The following is a 25449-nucleotide window of genomic DNA, read 5'->3' as shown; positions in this document are numbered from 1 at the left end:
CTTAGAAACCAGCTCTTCAAAGGTTACTCCTCCAGGAAGAGGGTAGATTAAGGAGCCTTTCCCCTAACAGAAATAATAACAGCAGAGAACTTGCCCCCTTCTCTGGGGTGGCCAATATCACCACCCAGGTAATATGCTGCTATCCTCACTCCTCTTGACGGGCCATAGCCCACATTTCCTGTGTGTGGGAAGCAGCAAAGTGGATTGACTTGGACAGTAGAGCAAATCATAGCTTTGCTCACTTAATGTCTCAGCTTCCATTTCCTCATCTGTGAAATGGAGATAATAATTAGCTGGGTTTTTGTGCAGATTAAAGAGATAATTCTGTATTAGGAAACCTCCTAGCCTAAAAGAAGGGGCTTAATCAATCTCCTCTTCCTCATAAGAAGTTTCCTAGCTGGTCATCTGCTCCTGTTGTCTCTTTCCTAACTACCAAACACTGTTGTTAGAGTGGTTTTTATACAACAACACATGTGACTCCTGAGCCCAGAAACTTTTTGTTTTATTGATAAAGTTTAAGCAGTTTAGCATGGGGCTGCCCGCCACAATCTGATGTCTACCCCAAGCCTTTGAAGCACTCCCTTGCTATTGAGCTGATGGACTTACTGCTCCCCACAGATTCCCATGTGCCTTTCCACCTTGGGGGCTGCCTTGCCACATTTCAGCAACCGCAATCAGTGCTGTTTATTAAACACCTACCAAGTGCCAGGTGCTGTGCAAAATTGGTTCATGTGCAGTATCTCCTTTAATCCTCATTACAACCTCTCAGGAAGATACTATTATCTTCACTAAATGGGTGAAGAAATTGTGGTTTTTATCAATTATATAGCTTGCCCCAAGGTCATGACCCTAGGAAGCAGTGGAACTGGGATTCCACCCAGGTTCTTAAATACAAAGCCTGTGGTTTTGAAAAGCTACCTTCTACCAAACCCAGCTCCAGGAGGCAGTTCAAAACAGTCTCCTGCATGAGTACGCCAGCCTTGGGTAAGTACCGTGTAACATCTTCTCTATTACCCTTGAGCTATGTACCCTTGAACTGACTGAGCAAATGACTACTTTATTATGTGCTGCTTCTTTCTTTGCAGCCAGATCCTATTCTCAGAGACATCAGTGATAGATTATATTTCCAGTGCCCAGCAAAGCATCCTCTCCACAGGTGCTCAGTGTCTATTTCATGGTGCTAAGGATGAAATCACATGCCTCCAGGACTAAGGCCATATTTTTCCTTCACCTCTTCTAGACACTAAAAATCATGGTGACTACTTCCTGGGATTCGGAACATAACTTTAGCAAGCACTTCCATCCAGTGACCAGCTTCCTTCTCTGTAGAAAAAGAAGATGCAAGTTTATGTCTTGAAGCTCCTTCCCTGCTCCAAAATTAAGCATTAAAGAAAAATCCTAGTTAGATTACGTGACCGAGAGACTCTACAGTTTTTGAAGCACTCCCATACACAGTATGTCATCTGTTTCTCAACAACCCTGGGAGACTGGCAGGGAAGATGAAATATCCCTGATATAGTGGCAGGAAACTGTGACTCAGAGAAGCTAAGTGACTTGTCTGAAGCCACACAGCTTGTGAGTGGGGAAATGAAGACTTGAATCCAATTTCTTTTCTTTTTTTGAGATGGAGTATTGCTCTGTCACCCAGGCTGGAGTGCTGTGGCATGATCTCAGCTTGTTGTCACCTCTGCCTCCTGGGTTCAAGTGATTCTCCTGCCTCAGCCTCCAAGCAGCTGGAATTACAGTCACCCACCACCACACCCAGCTAATTTTTGTATTTTTAGTACAGACTAAAAATACAAATTCTTTTGTATTTTTACAAAAATAAAAACAGCCTCGCCATGTTGGCCAGGCTAGTCTTGAACTCCTGACCTTAAGAGATCCATCCACCTTGGCCTCCCAAAGTGCTGTGATTACAGGTGTGAGCCACCACACCCAGACTGAATCCATTTTCTCTGATTACTTTACACAACACTAGGTAGGAATGTCAGGGACATTCTTACTACTGTCATAGAAATAGGCCAGAACAAACATCTAAATGTTTTTCCTTAGACTGCGGGGTGCTCTTTCGGATTTAAGTTCAGTGAACTTAGTTTTTCTGGGGGTTTCCCTGGTGATCTTCTGGAAATTATTTGAAAAATAACCATGTTGGTAATTTCCTAATCATGTGGCTTGTTCATTGTAAAGTGTTCAGTCATTGTTGTTGCTTATTCATTGGACTGTCTGGGAAGAGCTAAGGAGGTATGAGGCCCTGAATTTATGTGGGGTAATTATTACGTGGAGGATTATATAGGGTAGCTCTGACTCTGTTTTCCTCAGGGTTCGTTCAGAGGAGAGAGGAATGAAGACCAGAGATGCTCACACTTTTGCAAAGAGGGGATTGTTCTGTCTAAATAAAAATGTTCCAAGAATTAGCATAAAGATCAGGCGAATGTCCTGTGAGTCACCTCCCAATGTGCATAACTGAATGTACTTTTTTTTTCCTTAAAAAAGGAACAGAAAAAAACTAGGCATATCACATTTAAATAAAATAAAGCACATTTCAGTTAACTTTTTAAAAGCAAAAAATATTGTAGTGTAAAGCAGTATTATCTAAAAGGCTTTTAATGCTTTATTTATTCTAATACAGAGCTTTCTACCTATTTTCATGTCATAGAATACTTAGAAAATGATAGTGTTTGCGGGGCACAAAAGGTACCCCAAGAGCCAATACAATAGGTATATTGCTAGCTTGTCATCATTTTCTGGGGTACCACTGGGAAGTTGTGGCCTGTAGACTTAGAGAAATAAGCTGGGGGGCTCCTGGGCATACCATGGCTTTCCAGTCTGTCTTTCATGACTGCACTGTGTTGTACCCAGTTGGGAACCTTGAGAACATGAAATGCATGCTTCTCCCAATCACATAATCTTCACGCTGCAACTGAGCTGTAGAAAGAATCTGTTTCCCTGATCTGTGTCCTAGATTTCACAGAGCACCCGGGCTTCGACCAGCAAAGGAAAAGTTTTGAAGCTAGCAAGTTCTGAGATGAGATGCCTAGTGCTGCCCTTGCTCATTTTCAGCTGAAAATGAAGGTTTATTGTACCCAGTATATGGTTATAGCTAACATGCTGTAGAGAAATTAATTTCATAGTCATAAATGAAATATTATTCCAACAGGAAAGCTGAGTCATGTCTAAAAGGATTATGGATGGTGAATTAGCCATCAACAAAGAATCATTGCCATTATTGAATCATTTATGTCATAGCTATTGAACAGGAAGCCCTGCACAGTTTGAAGAAGCAGCTTAAATATGGTTGTTTTTATAACTGGAAATTTTAAACAACAACAACTTGGGCTTTTCCCCTCTCCCTCTCTCTTTCCTGACCCCCCTCCCAACCCCGACTACAAAACAACACAGGAAAGTTGGGTAAAAGCTCCTGTCTGCATCTCCTGGTTCAGGGAATATATGTTGGTTCTCTACATAAGTCATAATAAGGATTATGACTTATTTAGGGTGATGTAACAGAATGTGAGAAAGAAAGGGAAACCTTTATTTATTCAAAGAGGATATTCTTTGAGAAACGCTGGCATAAAATAAATTCTTGCAGGTGACTCTTTTTAAAAAGTTTAAAAATATTTATTTTGATATAACCCAAGTCTTTCATTGCATTATTGTTTTATTAAATGCAAAGATAGATTGAGACCAAACCTGGAGGTGTTTTTTTTTTTTTTGGTGGTGGTGTTGTTTGGTTTTTATTTTTAGAACCCCCATTACTCTAAACTCAGTTTAAATAAGCATGTTTTAAATCAGCATAGTGGATTGTAGAGGGTGTGGGTGTGTGTGTGATTTTTGCTTTAAGGAACTAGATGTAGACAATATAATTAAGGGTGAAAGAAACGTAAGTTCTTCATTACTTTAAATTTCCCCATTAATCAATAATATAAAATAATTTCTCCCACCTTGTGTTTTTGCTCATCAGTTTCTAACTGAGGATGTAAGGAGTGAGTGATATCGTTAGTATCGTACCCCTCTGTTGTGACAAGTTTATAGCATGAAAAGTGAATGGTTTCCTGGAAATGACTTTGTAATTGCTTTGCAAAGAAGGGCACCCCCTACTCTAGTACACTACATTTTTTTTTTTTTTTTTGAGTGCCAATGATGATTTCTTCTCATTCATTATTGATATATTTTTTTTTCTTTCTTGAGACAGAGTCTTGCTTTGTCACCCAGGCTGGAGTACAGGGACACGATCATGGCTCTCTGCAACTTCCATCTCCAGGTTCGAGGGATTCTCTCACCTCAGCCTCCCAAGTAGCTGGGACTATAGGCAAGCTCCACTACACCCAGCTGATTTTTTAAAAACTTTTGTAGACACGGGAGTCTCACTGTGTTGCCCTTGCTGTTCTCCAACTCCTGGGCTGAAGCAATCCTCCTTCCTTAGCTTCCCTAAGTGTTGGGATTATGGGCGTGACCCACTGTGTCCAACCTGTTAATCAATGTTTTTCAAAACAGGTTGCAAGGCTATCTTCAGGCCATGACTAAACTAATTCTTAGGAAATTTCAGTTGGGCCTAATGTATTCTGTAAGGGACTTATCTACATTTACAGGTTATTTACATTTATTGAAAACACATCGTGTTACAATAGACATCTTGATAAAATAGGGGTGTTACTGGTTACCGTACCTATGGTTTTCACAGTCAAATCATCTGTGGTGAGCGTCTTCGTTTTGTTTCTCTCCCTTGTTGGTGCCACAGTGTTTTCTTTATTTTCAGGTCCTCCAAGCTCAATTTTCTCTTTAAGGCTTTATCTAGACTTTAGCTGAAGATTACTGTCACATTATCCATCACAAAATGAAATTTCTCTGTGAAGTCCCTCAGTCTTACCCAGGTGAATGAAGGCTAAGATAGAAGTGGAATGCAGGTGGAGTTGCGTGCCCTCAAAGTGATGAGGTTCCACGAAACTCCCAGGAATCAAGCCAGGCTGCTACTGTATCTCTGACTTGCAAATACCGTGATTGTTTTAATTACAGTCTGTAGCCACTATTTTTATCTGTGTTAGAATATTTGGATGCAAGACTGGAAAACATTATTGCTATTAATGCCTGTGCACCTTCTTATATAACTTGCTATAGTGTAGAAGGGAACATTTACTCAGAGAATCCATCCAGATGGAGCCAAAGGAGTTAGTTAGGGTTTTAGTTGGGCACTTTGGGTTATAGGGAACAGGACTCATTCAAGGTACTGTGAATTCAACTTGCTGGGCTTTGTAACCAGATTGCATGCAAACAGCAGCCAGTCTGAAAGACCAGAAGCAAGATAACTGGAGAGTATAAACTGAGAATTCTAAGCCCCCCATCTGACTGATTGGACCCCTCCTGCCAGCCACGGGGATTCCAAAGTAAACCTGAAAAACTAGTTAAGGCCATGATGAGAAAGTGGGGTTGGACATGCCTCAATATACTCTCCTTCCTTTGGAATTCAGGCACAACTGACCACTATTAATATTAAAACAGAGATCTTAAGACTGACAAAACAGAGTTTTTGTTTGTTTGTTTGTTTGTTTGTTTGTTTGTTTTGAGACAGGGTCTCATTCTGTCACCCAGGTTGGAGTGCAGTGGTGGGGCTACTGTTGACTGCAGCCTTGATCTCTCCTGGGCTCAAAAAATCCTCCCACCTTAGCCTCCCTAGTAGCTAGGGCTGTAGGTGCACAACGCCACACCCGGCTAATTTTTAAATTTTTTTGAAGAGACAGGATCTCACTATGTTGCCCGAGCTGGTCTCCTGGGCTCAAACGATCTTCCTGCTTCAGCCTCCCAAAATGCTGGGATTACAGGCATGAGCCACTATGCCTGCTCCAAAACAGACTCTTTTTAGCAGTAAGATGCCAAATTCCAACTTGACTCTAGTATAGCATCACATGACAGACAGCAGACTCTGAAAAAATTATTTTACCCCAAAATTTATTTCTTTAGCATGTTTTAAAATGGTCCTGGAAAGCTATCTCTTATGGGGGAAATGTATATTTTATAGAAAGTTTCCCCTTTCCAGGTCTTTCTCTGATCCTGAAGAGATTAGCTGAGAGCCTAGCACCTTGTGAAGGTCGGAAGAGAAAACATTTGCCATCTGTTGCCTCTCAGAGTGGCCACCTATGAGACATCATCTAAATAATAATAATTTTGGTCTCCATAACCCCTTATCTTAACCCAACCACTTCTTTCTAATGATTAAAAGTCTTTAGATCATAACTTTCAATCAGTTGCCATTAAGAAAATCCTTGAATCCACCCAGGACCCAGAAGTCCCCACTTTGAGTGGTTCCTCCTGTCCAGACCAAATTGATATACACTTTACGTGTGTTGATTGATGTCTTATGTACCCGTAAAACAAATAAAACCAAGCTGTAACCCAGCCACCATGGGCGTATGTCCTCAGGACCTCTTGAGATTGCCTCAGGCCTTGAACACTCATATTTGGCTCAGAATAAACCTCTTTAAATATTTTACAGAGCTTGACTCTTTTTTGCCAACAAGGGAAGTGGCTCATCTTTTCATCCTAGGCCACGTTTTAGCCTTGTGTGTTTGCACTAATCAAAGGCCCTGGTGAAAGGCTGCACAAGGCAGCTTTATTCTGCATCATGTTGCATTCGCCTCTTCAGCCCCCCAGGCATTATGCCAAGGGTTACCAATTCTGATTTTTGCCAGTGACCTTTACAGAAAGCATTAGGAGCTGATTGGTTATGTGACTTCATCATTTATAAACTATTAGAGTAGGATCTTTAATGTTTCATTGTTCTTATAGTATTAAAAACTGCAATTATTATTATTATTATTTTTTTTTTTTTTTTTTTTTGAGACAGAGTCTCGCTCTGTCACCCAGGCTGGAGTACAGTGGCGCGATCTCCGCTCACTGCAAGCTCCGCCTCCCGGGTTCACGCCATTCTCCTGCCTCAGCCTCCCGAGTAGCTGGGACTACAGGCGCCGCCACCTCGCCCGGCCAATTTTTTTGTATTTTAAGTAGAGACGGGGTTTCACCGTGTTAGCCAGGATGGTCTCGATCTCCTGACCTCGTGATCCGCCCGTCTCAGCCTCCCAAAGTGCTGGGATTACAGGCTTGAGCCACCGCGCCCGGCTTTATTATTATTATTTTTTTAAACGGAGTCTTGCTCTGTCGCCCAGGCTGCAGTGCAGTGGTGCCATCTCGACTCACTGCAAGCTCCGCCTCCCGGGTTTACGCCATTCTCCTGCCTCAGCCTCCCGAGTAGCTGGGACTACAGGCGCCCGCCACTACGCCCAGCTAGTTTTTTGTATTTTTAGTAGAGACGGGCTTTCACCGTGTTAGCCAGGATGGTCTCGATCTCCTGACCTCGTGATCCGCCCGCCTAGGCCTCCCAAAATGCTGGGATTACAGGCGTGAGCCACCGCGCCCGGCTGCAATTACTTTTATACCAACCTAGTGGTTCATTATTTGATTATAATACATGTGCATTATAAAAATTATAAAGTACAATGTTTTATCGTGTATAGTTCTAATAGTATAAAAATTACTTCAAAAAATATAGTTCTTTTTTAAAAAAAATAATTCTTTTTCAGAGACAGGGTCTCACTGGGTCTCCTAGGCTGAAGTGCAGGGTGTGGTCTTAACTCACTGCAGTCTCTACCTTTTGGGCTCAAGTGATCCTCCTGCCTCAGTCTCCCAAGTAGCTGGAACTACAGGCATGCACCACTATACCTTGCTTAATTTTTAATATTTTTTTTGTAGAGATAAGGTCTTAATTATTGCCCAGGCTGTCTCAGAATCCTGGGCTCAAGCGGTCTTCCCACCTTGGCCTCCCAAAGTGCTGGGATTACAGTCCACTGTTCCTGGCCTAAAAATATAGTTCAAATAATAAAAAAAGATTTCTGATTTCTGCCATATCATTCTCATTCCCAAGAGGTAACCATTATTAAATTTAATATGCATCTTTCCTGGCATTTCCTTTGTTAATATAAGCACAGATAGCATTTTTCTTTGTCTTGCTTGTATATAGCTGAAGGCAGCGCCATGGGTACTTACAGATTTAATGAATACTCAGTGGAAGGCCCATGAGGCGACTCACACCTGTAATCCCAGTGCTTTGGGAGGCCAAAGTGGGAGGATCCCTTGAACCCAGGAGTTGTAGACCAGCCTGGGCAACATAACAAGACCCCCATTTCTATAAAAAAAGCTTAAAACTTAACCTCAAGACTCAGACCTTAGTTATAGATTAAAAGAAGTTAATCACTATGTCTTTAGATGAATGCACACTTACATGTAATCATATAGTTGAGAAGGTATATAAGCTCTGGAAAACTTTGTAATTTTGAGTTGGCCTGGTGATAATTTCCAGGCCTTCTCCCTGTAACCGGTTGCAGAAATAAAAACTCTCTTCCTCCCCAATTCATCTGCATCTGGTTATTAGGGCATGAGAAATAGCAGCCCGACCCTCAGTTTGGTCCAGAAACCATCATACCACTTCCTTCCAGCATGGGCAACAGAGCAAGACCCCATGTGTGTGTGTGTCTGTCTATCTATCTATCTATCTATCTATCTATCTATCTACCTACCTACCTACCTACCTATATATATATATATATATATATGTGTGTATGTGTGTATATATATATATTTTTTTTTTGAGACGGAGTCTCACTCTTGTTGCCCAGGCTGGAGTGTAATGGCGCAATCTCGGCTCACTGCAACCTCCACCTCCCGGGTTCAAGTGATTCTCCTGGCTTAGCCTCCTGACAGCTGGGACAACAGGTGCCCACCACTACGACCAGCTAATTTTTTGTATTTTTAGTAGAGATGGGGTTTCACCATGTTGGCTAGGCTGCTCTCAAACTCCTGACCTTGTGATTCACCTGCCTCAGCCTCCCAAAGTGCTGAGATTACAGGCGTGAGCCACCGCACACAGCATGTGTGTATATATATATATTTTAAAGAGCATACTCAGAGAATACTTGGTGATAAAAATGATGAAATCAATTGGATTCATTTTTGCACTGTAAACTTCCTGACTTGAGATAAACTAGTTATTAAACATCAAGTGCCTGCAACTGGAGTAAGGAATGTGGTTCAGTGTCTATGAATATGTACCAATTTGTAGCATTGATGAACTCTGTATACCAGAGGGAAAAAATGAACTTCAAAAAAAATTTCTAAAATGTAAAAATCAGGTCCCTCTCCAAGGAAGTGTGTTTTTGAGGGACCTTCTCATTTACATATTGACTCTTAACTAGCATGTTGCAACCTAGCAACAAGATTTCTAACCTGTAGTTATCTGTTGTGAAGTAGCAGCTTTAGTATAACCATGGTAACTGTCTGTTTACATGATGGCATGAGCTCTCTTTGAGTAAAAAATGCCCACAATAAAAGGTTGGAGGTAATTATATATTTTTTGTTTTCTCATCATAAATGTATTGAATGCACATTTGAGAAATTTTTGAAAACACAGAAGACCATAAAATAGCAGAATTGGCATCTCACCTACTAATGTTAATATTTGTAGTTAGTTTTGTATTCTTTAAAATTCATACATGTATTATAATTTGTAATATAGGTTATATTATACTTTTTTGGACAAATTGGGATCGTACAGAACAGTAATTAGTTTTGTGCTATTTTTCATATACTAGGTGCATTTCACCATGTCATTAAATAATTATTTGAAGATATGATTTTAAATGTCTAAATATTATATCAATGTACTATAATTTATTTAGACATTCTAGGTCATTACCTAAATGTAATTTTTAATTTGGAATTATTTCTATTTCATATTATTTCATTGTCAAGTTGTTCTTTAGCTTATAGATGCTCTCAGTTATTTGCAGATGTACTATGTAAGAGGATACATGAATTAGAAGAAGGGTTGACAACTCAGGACAGTGAATGACATCTGCAAATGTGGCCTTCCTGAGAGAAGGATCTGAGGGCCATTGCCCCCGAGTATCCAGGAGGGGATTGATACAGCTAATCTCTTAGAAACAGAGGTGGGCTTCATAGCAATGCACTCTTCCTACTAGCACCAAAAAGGCCCCTCCTTCCTACCTCTCAAGGTTGACCTTGATCAGCCTTGACCTTTGAGTTTTAGGTTTTTCAAACCTGCCTCTATAGCCAAGATTAGAATCAGTATAACTTTCTGTTGCACACGGAAGCAGCTGTAAATCTAAGAAAATAGCATCCACTTTCCTATTACAGGGCATGAGGGGAAATTAAATTAAGCCCCCACCTGTTGAGGGGCTTCTTTGAGGAATTAGATCACACAAGGCTTGGGGTGATTTTTTAATAAGTTCAGTCCCATTGTCCTCATTGGTCTGTATCAGAGCAGAGTTGAGTCCTGCACAGAAGTCTGAAAGCAGCAAGCTTGTTTGTGGGGAGAGAACGAGCCAACACACTGCTAGGGTGAAGGCCAGCTTCCTAGGTATGCTTGTACACAGGAACCTACACTTAGAAAAGCGCTGGGCTTAGCTTAATATTCTACTGCTGCTGCCTTGAAATTCTGAAGAAGTTTTTAACAAGGGGACCTGAATATTCTTTTTGCACTGGGCCCCACAGATTATGTAGCTGGTCCTGATTAGGGTGTAGAGTAAGGTATTGCATTAATAAAGTATTTGAATCATTCCTTCCTCAGACCCCTGCCCCAAGGGGATGGAAAAATCCATTCCAGCTTTTCTGACTTTATGCAGGAGCAGGTGCTTGTGACTTTAAGAGATGGGCCTGCAGGGGAAATGGAACAGCTCCTGGAAGACATGGCCTTTTGAGGGTGCTTGGGAGATTTGAGCAGCACATACTAATTGGATACAGATAAAATGCTCTTCAGATTTCAGTTTTCTGCTCTGTTTGCTTAGTTATAACCCAGCCTGTGTTTTATCTTTTGAGGTGGAAAATATGAAAGTCACAGCTTCTTTCTCCCTCTTGTTGAGCATTTATTTATTTTGTGAGTACTTATATAAGCATGTATGTCAAAGACCCTGTGATCCAGAATTACTGTTTGACATTCTACAGAGTGGGTGCTCTACCTCTCTTAGCTTTGTCATTCTTTCCCCTGTAGCTCACTCCCCTCTTGGTAAGAAATGAGGCAGGGGTCTCTCGGGGATCACCTAATACACTAGTTTATATTCCCAGCACTTTTTAACCAGTGCCCCTTGGGATAAACATACAACAAAACCCTCACGCCTCCTTCATTCACGTATGTTGAGTTGTATCTTAGTTTGTTGAGTTTTATGTTAGTTTGCATTGTGAAAACAGTCATTTTTTCCCAAATGAAAGTTACAGAATTGCATGTGCTCTGTAAAGCTATATAAATGATTCTAAGAAACACAGTCTTAACAACATGACTGCCCTAGAGCCTCCCCTCCCCTAATTTAATACTGTTTAAAGCAGGGGTTCCTAACTGTCAGCCTGCAGACAAGTACCTGTCAGTCTGTGGCCTTTTAGGAACTGGGCTGCACAGCAGGGGGTGAGTGGCAGGTGAGGGAGCATTTGAGCTCCACCTCCTTTCAGGTCAGCTGCAGCATTAGGTTCTCACGGGCACAAGAACCCTATTGCGAACCGCACATGCAAGGGATCTAGGTTGCATGCTCCTTAAGACAATCTAATGCCTGATGATCTGAGGTGGAACAGTTTCATCCTCAAACCATCCCCTGACCACCCCACCCCCCACCTCTGGTCCATGGAAAAATTATCTTCTATAAAACCAGTCCCTGGTGCCAAAAGGTTGGGGACTGCTGACTTAAAGTACCAAATTTTAAACTGTTACCAGTCTGCCTCCAGCTAAGAACAGATATTGAGATTAAGCATTTAGGAACCTAGAACAATTGTCTGTTAATTTTAATCAAAAAATTGGAAGCTTGTATTTTTTATGTCATTTCTTTTTTTTTTAGTATTCCATATGCATCATATTTTTACAGAAGTGTCAGTCTGTAACAGACTGAAAACTAAAAAACAAAGAAAAACTGATTTTTTTCAGCCCTGTCCCCAAGTTGGCAAAACTGATTCTTAACCACAAATGTTTGAGAAGCACTGTCCTCATTAAGAGTCAACAATATATTTCTTAGACTTCTTAATTCATCTTTCAACGAACAGTGATGAGTTGGGGTGTGTGTGCACGTGTGTGTGTGTGTGTGTGTGTGTGAGAGAGAGAGAGAGAGAGAGAGATAAGACTGGTTCCTTCCCCCCAGGTAACGGTGTCATCTTTGAAGGCAGCATGATACAGGGGCAGCTAGAATGGGGTTATGAGAAGCAGCTATTGAAATTGAGAGGAAAGAGTTGTGGATGGCCTGTTTAAAACAACAACATTCCATAGTAGGCTTGTTGAGAACCATTTTTATCTAGAGATGCTAAAGAGTGGAAGAATGTATGGTACTTATGAAAATAAAATTGCTCCCACCATTCGACACTGAAGGTAGCATCCAAGTATTGGGATTGGTTACATGTCTATCCATGCCCTTCTAATCTTTTTCCCCTATTGCCAATAATACCTGTGCCTGAGAATAACTATAATACTCTTTGAGGTTATGGAACAGAGAACAATGCGTTGTACCTATTTCCTGTCCCAGCCACCTTCCTTGACAAACCTCCCACATCCTCTACCTCCTTACCCAGAGAACAGCCTCCGCCTGTATTCCCCTTTCATACATAATGTGACTGGCCAACATTAGCCCACGTGTACCTTCACATTGGTTATGGTGCCTCTAGGAACTCTGGCGCATTTATACTTATGGAGATGACCCTCACCTGGCCATTTCAGCATTCTTCACACTTGCACACAGAGTCATTTTCCTAATCCCTCTCTTGGTCCCCTGGCCAGTATGGTGTGCAAACCGTATTTACCAATCTGTGTGTTGGGCACAAGGGTTTCAATTGGTTAATTAAACCTTTGAATTATCTTTGGTTTTTTTTGTTTTGTTTTGTTTTGTTTTTTGACAACTGTCAATCTCTGAGCTCCTTTCCAAAAGTGGAATAGAGGCTTGTCTTTTCCCTGAATATCTCTGCTTTTGATCTAACTTAATTTCAGATAAATTTCAATACTGATTAAAAAGTGACAAATTACTTCTGAAACTGGAGAAATTGATTTCCCAAGGTAAGCAGTTCCAGATATGAATTTGGTTTGCATTATTACCTCACAGTCTTTGAAATGGAATTTTTAGCCGCCTTCTCAAGTCTTGGTCTCCTTTGTAAGATTCATAGACAATTTTAATTATTTAAGGCAGATTTGCTAGAACTTGTAATATTGGAAACTGTGGTACAAAGATGAATTAGTTCTTAAAATAATTCTTGGTTTCTCCCAATGTTCATCAAATTGAGAATTTTGTGGTCCACATTGTAAATATTCAGCATAATGTGCTGAACATTATTGTAGGCTTTGAGACTCCCAAGATAAATATGGCAGTGCTTGTCCTCAAATTGCCCAGGGTCTGGTGGGAAGAAACCGTACTTTTTAATTTTTGAAGTAGGAAACAATGTAGTAATTATCTTAGTGTAATATAAGTCAAGATGGTTGGCAAAACCCAAAAAAGCGAAGTTAATTGCCAGGAGATTTGGGGGCTTGAGTGTTGACAGCGTTGGTTGGGAGCATGCCGGTGAAAACAGGGACACATGCATTAGGTGACCTTGACTTGGATATTGAGGGAAAGAGAAGTTTGCCAGAATGAGAAACACTTGTGCAAAACCTTGGAGGCTTTAAAAAGTAACAAGCAAACAAACAAGGCTCATTAAAGAAGTGTAAAAGTTATGGTATGGCTAGAGAGTTTATAGGTATGTCAGCAGCTGCTTCTGAATGTTTCCATTTAATTACTTTCTGCCCAGTATCGTGTAAGTGTTAAGACTTCTAGAGAATGTATCACTTACATCTAAGGAGCAGCAGCCAGAAGAACAGGTGGCAGCAGGTGGCCTACAGAAACCTACCATCTTCCCAGATAGTAAGCCAGGCATGGAAGTGATGTGCGGGAGAGCAAGTACTGAGCCAAAAGTCTTGCATGTGTATAGAAGATATATAAAGAAGTAAATCCAAGGATACTGCATCTCTGGCTTTGGGGAGATCGGTGAATATTTGCTGAAATGAATGGAAATCCAGTATGTATGTAAATGGAAGCTTCTAGATGGTGAATTCTGTCTAACTGTACCTCTTAGCAAATGTCACCACAATGGGAAAGGCAAATAACTCACAGAAAAGGAAATTGGAATGGCCAACAAACAGGAAAATCAATTAATAATCAGAGGAATGCAAATTTGAATCACAAGTAGGTACCATTTCTCACTCTAGAAATTGGTGAAAATAAAATTAAAAAACCTGGTAATGCTAAGTGTTGGAGATATTATGGAGAAACAGGTATTCCCACACTTTCTTGAGCACTTTAGAGAGCAATTTTGTAATATCTATTGAGGTTTAGAAATGCACTTACCCTGGGACCTGACAATTCCATTCTAAAGAAATATGCTCAGGTGCTTAAGGATTTATGCAAACAGAATATGATTACAGTTGCATAATAGAGCAAAAACTGTGGATAAATCCAATGTCCTTTACTAGGAAAACAGATAAGTTGTAATATACTTACATAGTGGAATATTACACAATATTTTTAACTGAATGCATCAGATTTACAAGTATATTCTGGATACATTTTACAAACATATTGATTGAAAAAAATAAGCTGCAGTGTAACTCACAGCAAATTTGTAAAATACTCATCAGTTTTAAATGTTTTATATGAAAAACATATGGGTCAGTAAAAGTATAAGGACCTGGATAGGAAGAATACAAAACAATTTAAGAATGGTTAATGGAGAGAGGGAAATGGGATTAAGGGAGTGCAAAGGGAACATCACTGTGTCTGTTACCTTTTCTTTCTGTTAAAAAAAAAAAAAAGTAGACCTGAAGCAGGTAAGGCAAAATGTTAAAAACAAACTAACAAACAAAACAGAGTAGTGGTACATGTATTTTGTAATTTCCTATACTTTTCTATTGTTTTGAATAATTCATCACACAATAGTGCTTAGTGCATACTAGGCACTTTCTAGGGTAGGTACTATTATTTCTTTATCAGGAAGCAGGGGCACAGAGAGATTAAGGGACTGACTGGTATGTGAGCTGAGGCTGAGCCCACTCCCCTGACCACTCTGCCATGTACTTCCTGGATCTCTGCTTCATTTCAGACCAGCTTCAGGACTAATGGAATAGGGGAAGCCAAGTAATCTTTAGGATCCTGTCCAGTTTACTTAGCCCTGATCACCAGTAGATAGATCGATCGTTTCCATGAGCACATTTCTGCATGGCAACACTCTCCTGACACAGCCCTGCCTGCAGAAGGCTGACGGGGGTTTCTCTGCAGCACTGTGGACCTGCCACCTGTACCAGCTCCCAGCCAGGCTGCAGCTGTGCAGTGGTGACTGTGCATCACACATCTTCCAGCGCCCACAACCAAATGGGAAGCGAATATGGAACAATTTTGCCAAGTGTTTTCTGAATCTCCTTGAAAACAGCACTTTTACATTATAAGATGCCACTGTACTAATGTAATAGGTAGATGCAGATAAGAGTTATTTTGAGGGCTGTAATTTGATTTTGTTATCTTAGGCAATCAAGATTGTTTAACACCAGGAATAGCTGACTAGAACAGCTGCTAAAACAGCGCTTTGTGTGGGAAATGAAGAAAAGGTTCAGTATTTTGACAGCCATTTCAAAGGTATGAGTAATAAGACTTTTAAGAAAATCCTAATTGTTGCTCCTTTTGTGGGGGGGGCGGGGCAAGGGGATTCTCTAGACCAGATTTCCCATCTCCTAGTATTCTACATCGGTAGAGGACAAAGGAGGAGTATTTCCTTTTTCCCAGGGTCTTGACTTCATGCACCAATAGAGTTTAGATAGCATGGTGATAATTTATTATTTGGATTTTTTTTTTTTTTTTTTTAAACACACACACACACCTAACTTGTCCATTTATCATCAAACATGTGTTTAGTGCTTACTGGGCTCCAAAGTGCAGGGCCTGTGGATCCAAAATAATCAATTAGACCCTGCCCTCAAGGAACTCTCAGTCTGGAGAGAAGAGGAAAAAATGGGACAAGGCAAAATATGCAAGTAATCTTAAACAAATGTAATAGGCATTATAGAGGCAGAACTGGGAGGAAGAGTACAGTAGGAAAAAGGTGGCATTCAAAGATTAGGAGTTTGCTGTTTGAGGTCGGGGGGGACAAGAGCAGACAGACAAGTACAACATTTCAAGTGATCAGTGTTATCCAGGCGTGAAAGGACTCAACACTTCTGGGTTAATATGAAAAGAGTCTATTTCTTGATTTGACTGGCCAACTGCGTACCTCAGTTCACAGTATTACTTTCTGTTTGGATATCCAGTGCCTTAAATGTTCAGGGAATTTTCACAGAAATTTTCTCATTTAAATGTACCTAATGTGAATATCCTGATACACTTTCTGTAATTTACTTGAAAATATTTCAGCATGTACCTGTGCTACGTACATGTATATCTGTTAGTTTTCATCCAAGTCTTAGTGGAAGTTGGTGGCGCCAGTCGTGAATGCAGAGGTAGGGTTGGTGAACTTGCATCTAATGAGAAACCCTCACTCCAGGGAGCCTTGCTTTAAGCAACTCGGTCGTCTTTATCTCTAATTGACACCAGAGGCTTTGTTAATTAGAATGGTTTATGTTGAGGTTGGATTTTAATTGGGAACATTGTGGTGATGAAGATATGTGGATTGGGTTGGACCTTTTCAGAGGTCTTCCTTCTTTTGTGTTACAGAGGACAAAAGTTCAGTGAGCCATAAAGGATGATAAAACTGAGGCTCCAGGAGGAAGTGGCAGAGCCAGGATTGAAGCATTCCAGAACCAGGACTGCCCCTGTCCGCTGCTCTGCCTTGCCCAGTCAATTATGCTTGCCCTTGAAAGAGTCTTGGTCTATGATGACACTCAGAGGCTTATTAAACCACACAGGCTGATTCTTTTGTTTGTTTGTTTGTTTGTTTGAGACAGAGTCTTGCTCTGTTGCCCAGGCTGGAGTGTAGGGGCATGATCTCGGCTCACTGCAACCTCCGCCTCCCAGGTTCAAGCAATTCTCCTGCCTCAGCCTCCCTAGAAGCTGGGATTACAGGTGCACACCATTGTGCCTGGCTAATTTTTTTTGGATTTTTAATAGAGAAGGGTTTTCACCATGTTGGCCAGGCTCTTCTTGAACTTCTGGCCTCAAGTGATCCACCCGTCCCAGCCTCCTGAAGTGCTGGGATTACAGGTGTGAGCCACCGCGCCCAGCCCACAAGCTGATTCTTGATTGCAACCCTCTAAACCCAGACTAAAGTTTGTATGCCTTAGAACCAACATATATGACACCTGTAGTAGTTTCAGCATTTTATTTCTTATTTTGATTCAAGATGTGAGAGGTATTACAAACACTCAATTATGGGTGATGCATTTGTGTGTCTAGTTAACAGAGAGGGAAATTTAGTGTTCTCGGCTAGCACTATTTCACTATTTTCTGCTTTTCCTGTTATATTCTTCCATCTGTAGATAACTGAAAAGTCATTTAAGAAATTAGAGGTCTCTGTAGCAAATCCAAGTCACAGTAAAGCAAACAAAAATGCATATGTGTGTGATATAATGTGGAAATCTACCCCCTTGGAAGACTTTGCAGGCTGTAAAAATTTCATTTTTAATGTATTTCATACAGGCCAGAGCTAACAAGTTAATTTCTACTGAGCAAAAGTTTTTTTGTTTGTTTTTGTCCTGGTATGTTGAGGTCAGCTAATGGTCACTGTGGTTTGGAGTGAATCTAAATGGATTTTTTGCCGTTGGACAAAGACCAAGGACAACTGTAGGACTTCTGCATGTTCTACTTCACTTAGGCTTCTTGATTAATAACCCTAGTTCAGGAAGGCAAGGGCGATTATGACTACTTTACAGCTGAGGAAATCAAAGCAACGAGAAGTTAAATGTCCCGTCCCACTCCACAGAACTGGTTATAACAGAGTCAGAGACAGAATTGAGCTCTTCCGAACATGAGTTGACTAGATCATAGCTCCTTCCATGACACCAGGATGCCAGAGCAGAGGGAAGTGAATTTCAATGACATTGTGCATATCAGGGTTTTTTTATTTGGTATGGCCAGAACCAAACCTCAAGACATTATTACAAAATAACACAACAAGAGGTACCGGTGGCAACATTTTCAGAATTTGTGCCTCAGATTCAGGGAAACTTCAGGAAAAGCCTGCAATCTGGCACTGAGCTTTGCTGCTTTCAGTATCAACAGTTGCAAAGCAAGGGAGGCTGGGGGCCTTCAGCCTCCATCTCCCAGCTTCAAATACCATTAGTTCCATCCCAAAGTCATCCTCTATAAACATGCAATCTAAATAGAGGTAAACTTAGATAAAAGTATCTTAGCAGGTTTTTTTCAGGTGGCTTAACCCCTCATTCCAAACAGCCTATTACCCCTAAGTCTTATTACCTTCAGTCTTCAAAAACAATCCTGGGGTAGTAATGGTGTCTCCATCTGGCAATTGAGAAAAGCGAGATTTTGGAAATAAAATGTCTTGGGCTAATATTGTCAACTGTTCTGGGTTCCTAATTGGTCCTTCTGAGTCCAAGCCCTGCTATATACTGGGTTCCATGTAGCTTTAGATTAACTATGGGCATTTACATTATGGGAATCTTTTGGATTCATCTTTCCAATTAAGGGATCTAGTTTATTATACCTTGGAGAATGTGTGTGTGTAATCCGTGTTATTTTAAAATGCTGTAGAAAATGTTTGGTGTCTAATCCCGCTTAAGTGTGGTTCAAAGGTGGTTAAAAGAGAAATTTGCACTGATGACAGGCTCCCAGTTTGAAGCTGTCAGAATCCTTGTACTGCCACCACCACACCTGACAAGTTGTCTGGGAACACTGGAAAAGGATTGCTGAGTGAGAAACAGGGTTGTGCATTCTCCGCATGGCTGGAGTGCCTCAGCCGGGTCATCTGGGCAGACTTCGCCTTCCAGGCACCTTCCACCTTTGCTCACTAAGCTGCTTTCTGCTCTTAATTTCCTTTTCCTTGTCAGTTTTCCTCCTAGAAAGAGAAGGTACAGCCTGTTCTTAAGTGAGCATTGGTATACTGGGCATTTGTATTCCTTCCAAATAAATTGCTAAATTCATTTGCTGAACATTCAGGCTTGTCTGGACTTGACGATGTGAACAAGTTTTCACATGGGCCTGGTAAACCCTGGATAAGCGGATCACTGGGGTTCTTGACTCAAAGAACTAAACTTTGTGCTAAAAATGCAGACCCTGATCCTCAACCTTATTCCTGCATCATTTCATAGCATAGACCAACTCTGGTTAGCCCTGGTTATCATGACTGATGTCACAAATGGCAGAGGACTCTGCTGTTGAAATGCGAAGATCCCTCTGTTTCCCAGCCCTGGCTCATCCTAAACACGGTGCCAAAGCACTGCCTGACCTTCTCCTCCGCTCGATGATAAATGCCCTGGGGATGCTGTCTTATTCAGTTTTGTGCCCACAGGGTTTGTCTTGCACATAGTAGGAATTTAATTAGTGTTTGCTGAGCTGAATTGTACTAATTTCTTAAACATAAATGGAAAGTGGAACAGATGAAAATAACATGTGGGGCAGCCTGGCAGACTGAATCGGATAAGCACGACTGGTTCTCGTGACCTTGTCAAGTTGTGCAGCTTGTGCAGAGCCAGCATCATCTTAAATGAAATTTTCCAAGGCGTGGTGCAATGGGAGATGGGGTTGTTGGGAGAGCTCATGAAAGGGCATGTTCACGCTGCCCCTGGGAATTTGGGAAAGTACTAAGGCAATTCTTACCTGTTTCTCCCCATGTTCCACCCTCAGGCCTGCTGGTGGGTACCCTTGATGTTGTGTTGGACTCCAGTGCCCGGGTCGCTCCTTACCGAATCTTGTACCAGACTCCAGACTCCCTGGTCTACTGGACCATCGCCTGTGGTAAGCAAATGCATCCTGAAATACGCAAGTTTTAAAAGAAACATTAGGGTTCACAACTTTTTATCAGAAGGAAAGGAGTGTGTACTTGCTGAATGCAATCACTGGTATTTTAGGGTGATTAACCTTAGCCATTTCAACACATGAACCCAGAGGCTCAGTGGCTTAACACAACGAAAGTTTCTTTCTCACTCGGGTAGAGTTGTGTTGGGATTATGTGGCCTCCTCCATGTGTAGTGACACTCTGGAACACAGGGCCTCCAAGGTCAGCATACAAGGGAAGAGTGCGAGGGTGGAGCACATCTGTGTTTAACTTCCTTGGCCCAGAAGTGGCACACTCCGCCTTCTGTTCCACTCACACTTAGTGGCCAAGACTAGTCATGTGGGCCCAACCTCACTGCAGAGGAAGCTGGGAAATGAAGAAGGATGTGTGGAATACTTGGGTGTACTAAGCAATATTTGGTATATCCTAGCATAGTACTTCCTACTGAGTAGGGATTCTTTAGTTCTCCTAATGATAATCAGTAATGCTGTGCTGTGCTTAAAATAGTAGTCAACAGTCTTGCTTTGGCTGGTCCGATGGTCGTGAGCTATTTCCATTCATCACAGTCAGTTGCAGATGGAACTCCTTTTCTACTCTGTCCCCACTTCTCACTACTGCACTTGACTAGTCTTAAATTTTTTTGTTGTTGTTTTTCCAGATGAAGTCTCACTCTGTCGCCCAGGCTGGAGTGCAGTGGCATGATCCCAGCTCACCACAGTCTCTACCTCCCGGGTTCAAGCAATTCTCCTACCTCAGCCTCCCGAGTAGCTGGGATTACAGGCGCCTACCACCATGCCAGCTAATTTTTGTGTTTTTACTAGAGATGGGGTTTCACCATGTTGGCCAGGCCGGTCTTGAACTCCTGACCTCAAGCGATCTGCCCACCTCGGCCTCCTAAAGTGCTGGGATTACAGGTGTGAGCTACTGCACCCAGCAAAAAAAAAATTTTTAATCTTGCTTTTATTGGATCTCTCATAAGAACTTCTAGTCCAAATCGACCAAGTTTTTTGTTGTTGTTGTATTTGAGATGGAGTCTTGCTCTGTTGCCCAGGCTAGAGTGCAGTCACTCGATCTTGGCTCACTGCAACGTCCGCCTCCCAGGTTCAAGCGATTCTCCCATCTCAGCCTCCCAAGTAGCTGGGATTACAGGCTCGTGCCACCACACCCAGCTAATTTTTGTATTTTTAGTAGAGATGAGGTTTCACCATGTTGGTCAGGCTGGTCTTGAACACCTGACCTTAGGTGATCCACCCCCCTCAACCTCCCAAAGGGCTGGGATTACAGGCATGAACCACTGTGCCCGGACTTTTTTTTTTTTTTTTTTCCTACAATTTCTTTTTTTGTAGAGATGGTGCCTCTCTGGGTTGCCCAGCCTGGTCTTGAACTCCTGCTTTGGCCTCCCAAAGTGCTGGGATTTCAAGCATGAGCCACTGCAATTGGCCCAAAATGGCCAAGTATTTGTTTGCATGCGGTTTTTAAAACAGCCATAAGAAAAGTAAGGTCACTATATGAACACTTTTTTTAACTTTTATTTTTTCACCTCTACTTGATTTACAGGAAAGTTGAGCAGATTGTTCAGAGAACTCTCATCTGTACCACCCCCCATGCAGAGTTTCCCCTATTATTAACATCTTACTGTGGTGCATTTGTTATAATTAATGAACCAGTGTTGATACATTATTTGTAAGTAAAGTCTATTGTTCAGATTTCCCTCATTTTCTTTTTCTGTTTCAGTATCCCATCTGGTATAACATTATAGTTAGTCGGTCATATCCCGTTAGGCTCCTCTTGGCTGTGGAATTTTCTCCGATTTTCCTGGGCTTGGATGATCTTGACAGTTTTGAAAGATACTGATCCAGTAGGTTTTGGCATGCTCCTCAACTGGAATTTGTTTGATATTTTTCTCATGATTAGACAGGGGCGGTAGATTTAGATCACAGAGATAAAGGGCCATTTTGTTTCATGGTGCCAAGTGTACATTTTATCAACATGATTTATGACTGTGGGCCTCCTTGATCACCTCCCTAAAATAGTGTTTTTTTAGGTTTCTCCACTGTAAAGTTACTCTGTTCTTCCCCTTTTCAAACTATTCTCTTTGGAGGGAAATCACTATGTGCAGTCCATACTTAAGGAGCAAGGATTTTTCTCTCCTTTAGGGTAGACTGTCTACATAATTTGTGGAGAATTGTTTTGCACAGTAAATTTATCTCTTCTCCCTCATTTATTTATTTAATTATTTATGTCACTATAGACTCATGCCTATTTATTTCATCTTCTGGGTTATAATCCAACACTACTTTATTCTTTGCTCAAATTGTTCCGGCTTCGGCCATTGGGAGCTTTTTCGGTTGACTTCATTCATTTTTAAAATTGATGTTTACTTGGTAGGAAGTGCTGTGCTGGGATCTAAAAATATAAAGACAATTATATTTGGTCTCTGCTCTTGAGAAACGTACAGTCTAGTGAGGATACAAGTAAATAGTCAATTACAGCCCAGTGTGAACCAGTGCCTTACGGTTCCATTGAATTTCTGGGCATCCAACTAAACAGAGGAATATAGGCTGGCCTTCTACAGAATTAGAAGATGTTATCTAGGTGTGATTTCAGGCTGCTGGCAAGCTCCATTGCCTGGGTAATTCTCCCTCAGGGATCTAGTAGTACCTGAAATTCTAACATTGTAATTATGTCTCTCCCGCTCCCCGCCGGAGATGGAGTCTTGCTCTGTTGCCCAGGCTGGAGTGTAGTGGCACAATCTCAGCTCACTGCAACATCTGCCTCTTGAGTTCAAGCGATTCTCTTGCCTCAGCCTCCTGAGTAGCTGGGATTACAGGCACACACCACCATGCCCTGCCAATTTTTGTATTTTTAGTAGACACGGGGTTTTACTATGTTGGTCAGGCTGGTCTCGAACTCCTGACCTTGTGATCTGCCCGCCTTGGCCTCCCAAATGCTGGGATTACAGGCATGAGCCACCGTACCAGACCGTAATTATGTCTTTTTAAATGTATTCTGAGATGCAAACAGCCCAATGAGAGACAATTAACTATAACCATTGTTTACACACCCCATGAATGAAGGCATGGCTTCAAGGTTCAGAGCAGTGGGAAAACCCATCAAAAAATGAAGAATGGGGATTGAGTGAGAGGAAGGTGATAAAGGATTAAAGAAGAGGAAGCTGGGACTCTGACCTGGACAGACTTACCAGTGTAACCCAGGGTCCTGGAAGACAGTGTTCCAGTCTTCTCTGCATGTTTACCCACCACAGAGGAGCCCATAGAAGGGAAAGTACCATCTGGCCTGCCATAGTTGATTGGGTAAGCATCACATTTAGTTGGCAAACAATCTAGAATCATGTTTCATAGCCAGCAGATGAAGAACTAAAAAGAAAGAAGTTAAAAGCCAGGGAAAGCCACCAAACCCCTCCACCTCATGAGGGTGTAGAAAGGACGCCGCCGCCTCCTTCTCGCTCATTTTCCAGCAATCCTGCCACAAGTGCCCAACTGCTTGCGAGATCCTTTGCAGGCAGGAGGTCTTCAGAGTCCTCAGATCTCTCCTTACCGCCCTCCAGCCTCCTGGTCTTCCCACCTCAATTTCTGGTGATGTAAGGAACTGGTTTGTGTCTCCTGTGACTTTTCCTCTGACCCTGAGCCATCGCCTTTGTTGTCGCTGACATTTATAATGTCATTGCCTGACGTTACTACTCCTCAGTCTGATTCTGGGGCTTTGCCATGGTATTGCTATGAAACAGATCTTCCTGTGAATACTCCTATGGGATAGAATTGGGTGTTACAAAGCTGAGTTATTCCTGAATTATTTGCTGAGCCAAGGCTAAGGAACACTAAGCTGTAAATGCTGATGGCATAATTTATTGTCTAAAGTGATGTGTAGTTTTCTTTTCCCAGTGGTACCTGTCACAATGAAATCACTGCATGATTTCATTATAATAAACCCAGAATGGTTTTAGTTTTTGTATATATTGATTATCCACAGAGATAGCTCCAGAATTTCTTTATGGGAGCCTGAGCGACAGAGCGAGACAAGTGTTGTGAAAGTGGTTTTGTGTTGTTGTTGTTTTTGTTGCATTTTGTATTTTTTTTTGAGGCAATGTCTTACTCTGTCCCCCAGGCTGGAGTTCAGTGGCGTGATCTCGGCTCACTGCAACCTCTGCCTCCCAGGCTCAAGTGATCCTCCCACCTCTGCCTCCCAAGTAGCTGGGACTACAGGCAGGCACCACCGTTCCCTGCTAATTTATTTATTTATTTTTTTGTAGAGACAGGGTTTCACCATGTTGCCCAGCCTGATCTTAAACTCCTGTGCTCAAGCCGTCCACCTGCCTCAGCTTCCCAAAGTGCTAGTATTACAGGTGTGAGCCACCGCAACAGGCCACCATTAATTGTTCTTTCTTACTGATTTCCATTTAAAATCCAAGTTACTGGCTCCCTTTCATAAGATTTTAAGAGCAGAAGCTACTCCCTTAAGATTTTTTAAATGTATCTGTACCTTATTGTTTGTAAATTTAATGTTATTTTTCATAAACTACAAAGTTAGTATGGGGTAGGAAAATATATTTAAAACTTCTGATTTGCTAGGATTTTATGAAATATTGCTATAAAAGAAACTTCTGCAGACAATTGGGTAAGTCTAACTCACTGCCTTGTGGAATCCGTGGGATTATAAAACCTTTTTCTATAAATCTTGATCTTGTCATGTGTTTTGTAAATCTTTAATAAGCATAAATTGAGTTAAAGGGAGCATCTGCCACCAATGTCTTGACATAGACCACATAGAGCAGTAGTAGTGTTACTGGTAAATCCTAGCTGTATGATTTGCCTTAGACTTGACCCACATGAAATCAGGCAGGAGGACTCTTTCTGACCATCTTACTGCCACTATAATAAGCACCTGGCCCTGGGCAATATGAATCATACGGAAAGCGGGGTGGAGGTACCACGAATTATTTGATGAGACATTATTTTCACATGCCTCCTCTTTTTATCTTTTTTATTTTTTTGAGACGGACTCTTGCCTTGTCACCCAGGCTAGAGTACAGTGGCACAATCTCGGCTCATTGCAACTTCTGCCTCCTGGATTCAAGTGATTCTCCTGCCTCAGCCTCCCGAGTAGCTGGGATTACAGGTGCCTGCCACCATGCCTGGGTAATTTTTGTGTTTTTAACAGAGATGGAGTTTCACCGTGTTGGCCAGGCTGGTCTTGAACTTCTGACTCAGGTGACCCGCCCATCTCAGCCTCCCAAAGTGCTGGGATTATAGGCGTGAGTCACCATGCCCGGCTCGCCTCATAATTACTAACAAATAATCTTCTGTTAGTTTATCCAGACTGGTCTGAAGAAGTTGATCATTTACATTTCCTTGACATGGAGAAATTTAATTGGGAAAGGGAGCCAAAAAACTTTCCTAAACGATGACCATTTCATTTCACTAGTACCCAAAATGCAGT

The 25449-nt window shown here is 41.6% G+C and overlaps 1 protein-coding gene across 1 annotated transcript in view; it reads left to right on the top strand.

Moving 5' to 3' along the window:
- The window catches only part of TBC1D9 (TBC1 domain family member 9), a 138076-nt gene that overhangs the window by 36427 nt on the left and 76200 nt on the right, over positions 1–25449 (top strand). The window contains exon 2 of the mRNA XM_025386465.1: positions 19842–19952. Coding sequence (XP_025242250.1) covers positions 19842–19952 — 111 coding nt within the window. The remainder of the gene's footprint in view (positions 1–19841; positions 19953–25449) is intronic.

Source organism: Theropithecus gelada, chromosome 5 (genome assembly GCF_003255815.1).
Source record: "Theropithecus gelada isolate Dixy chromosome 5, Tgel_1.0, whole genome shotgun sequence".
NCBI classification, from domain to species: Eukaryota; Metazoa; Chordata; class Mammalia; order Primates; family Cercopithecidae; genus Theropithecus; species Theropithecus gelada.
Note: the sequence above shows the minus strand (reverse complement) of the source record. Positions and strands in the feature narration are given on the sequence as shown.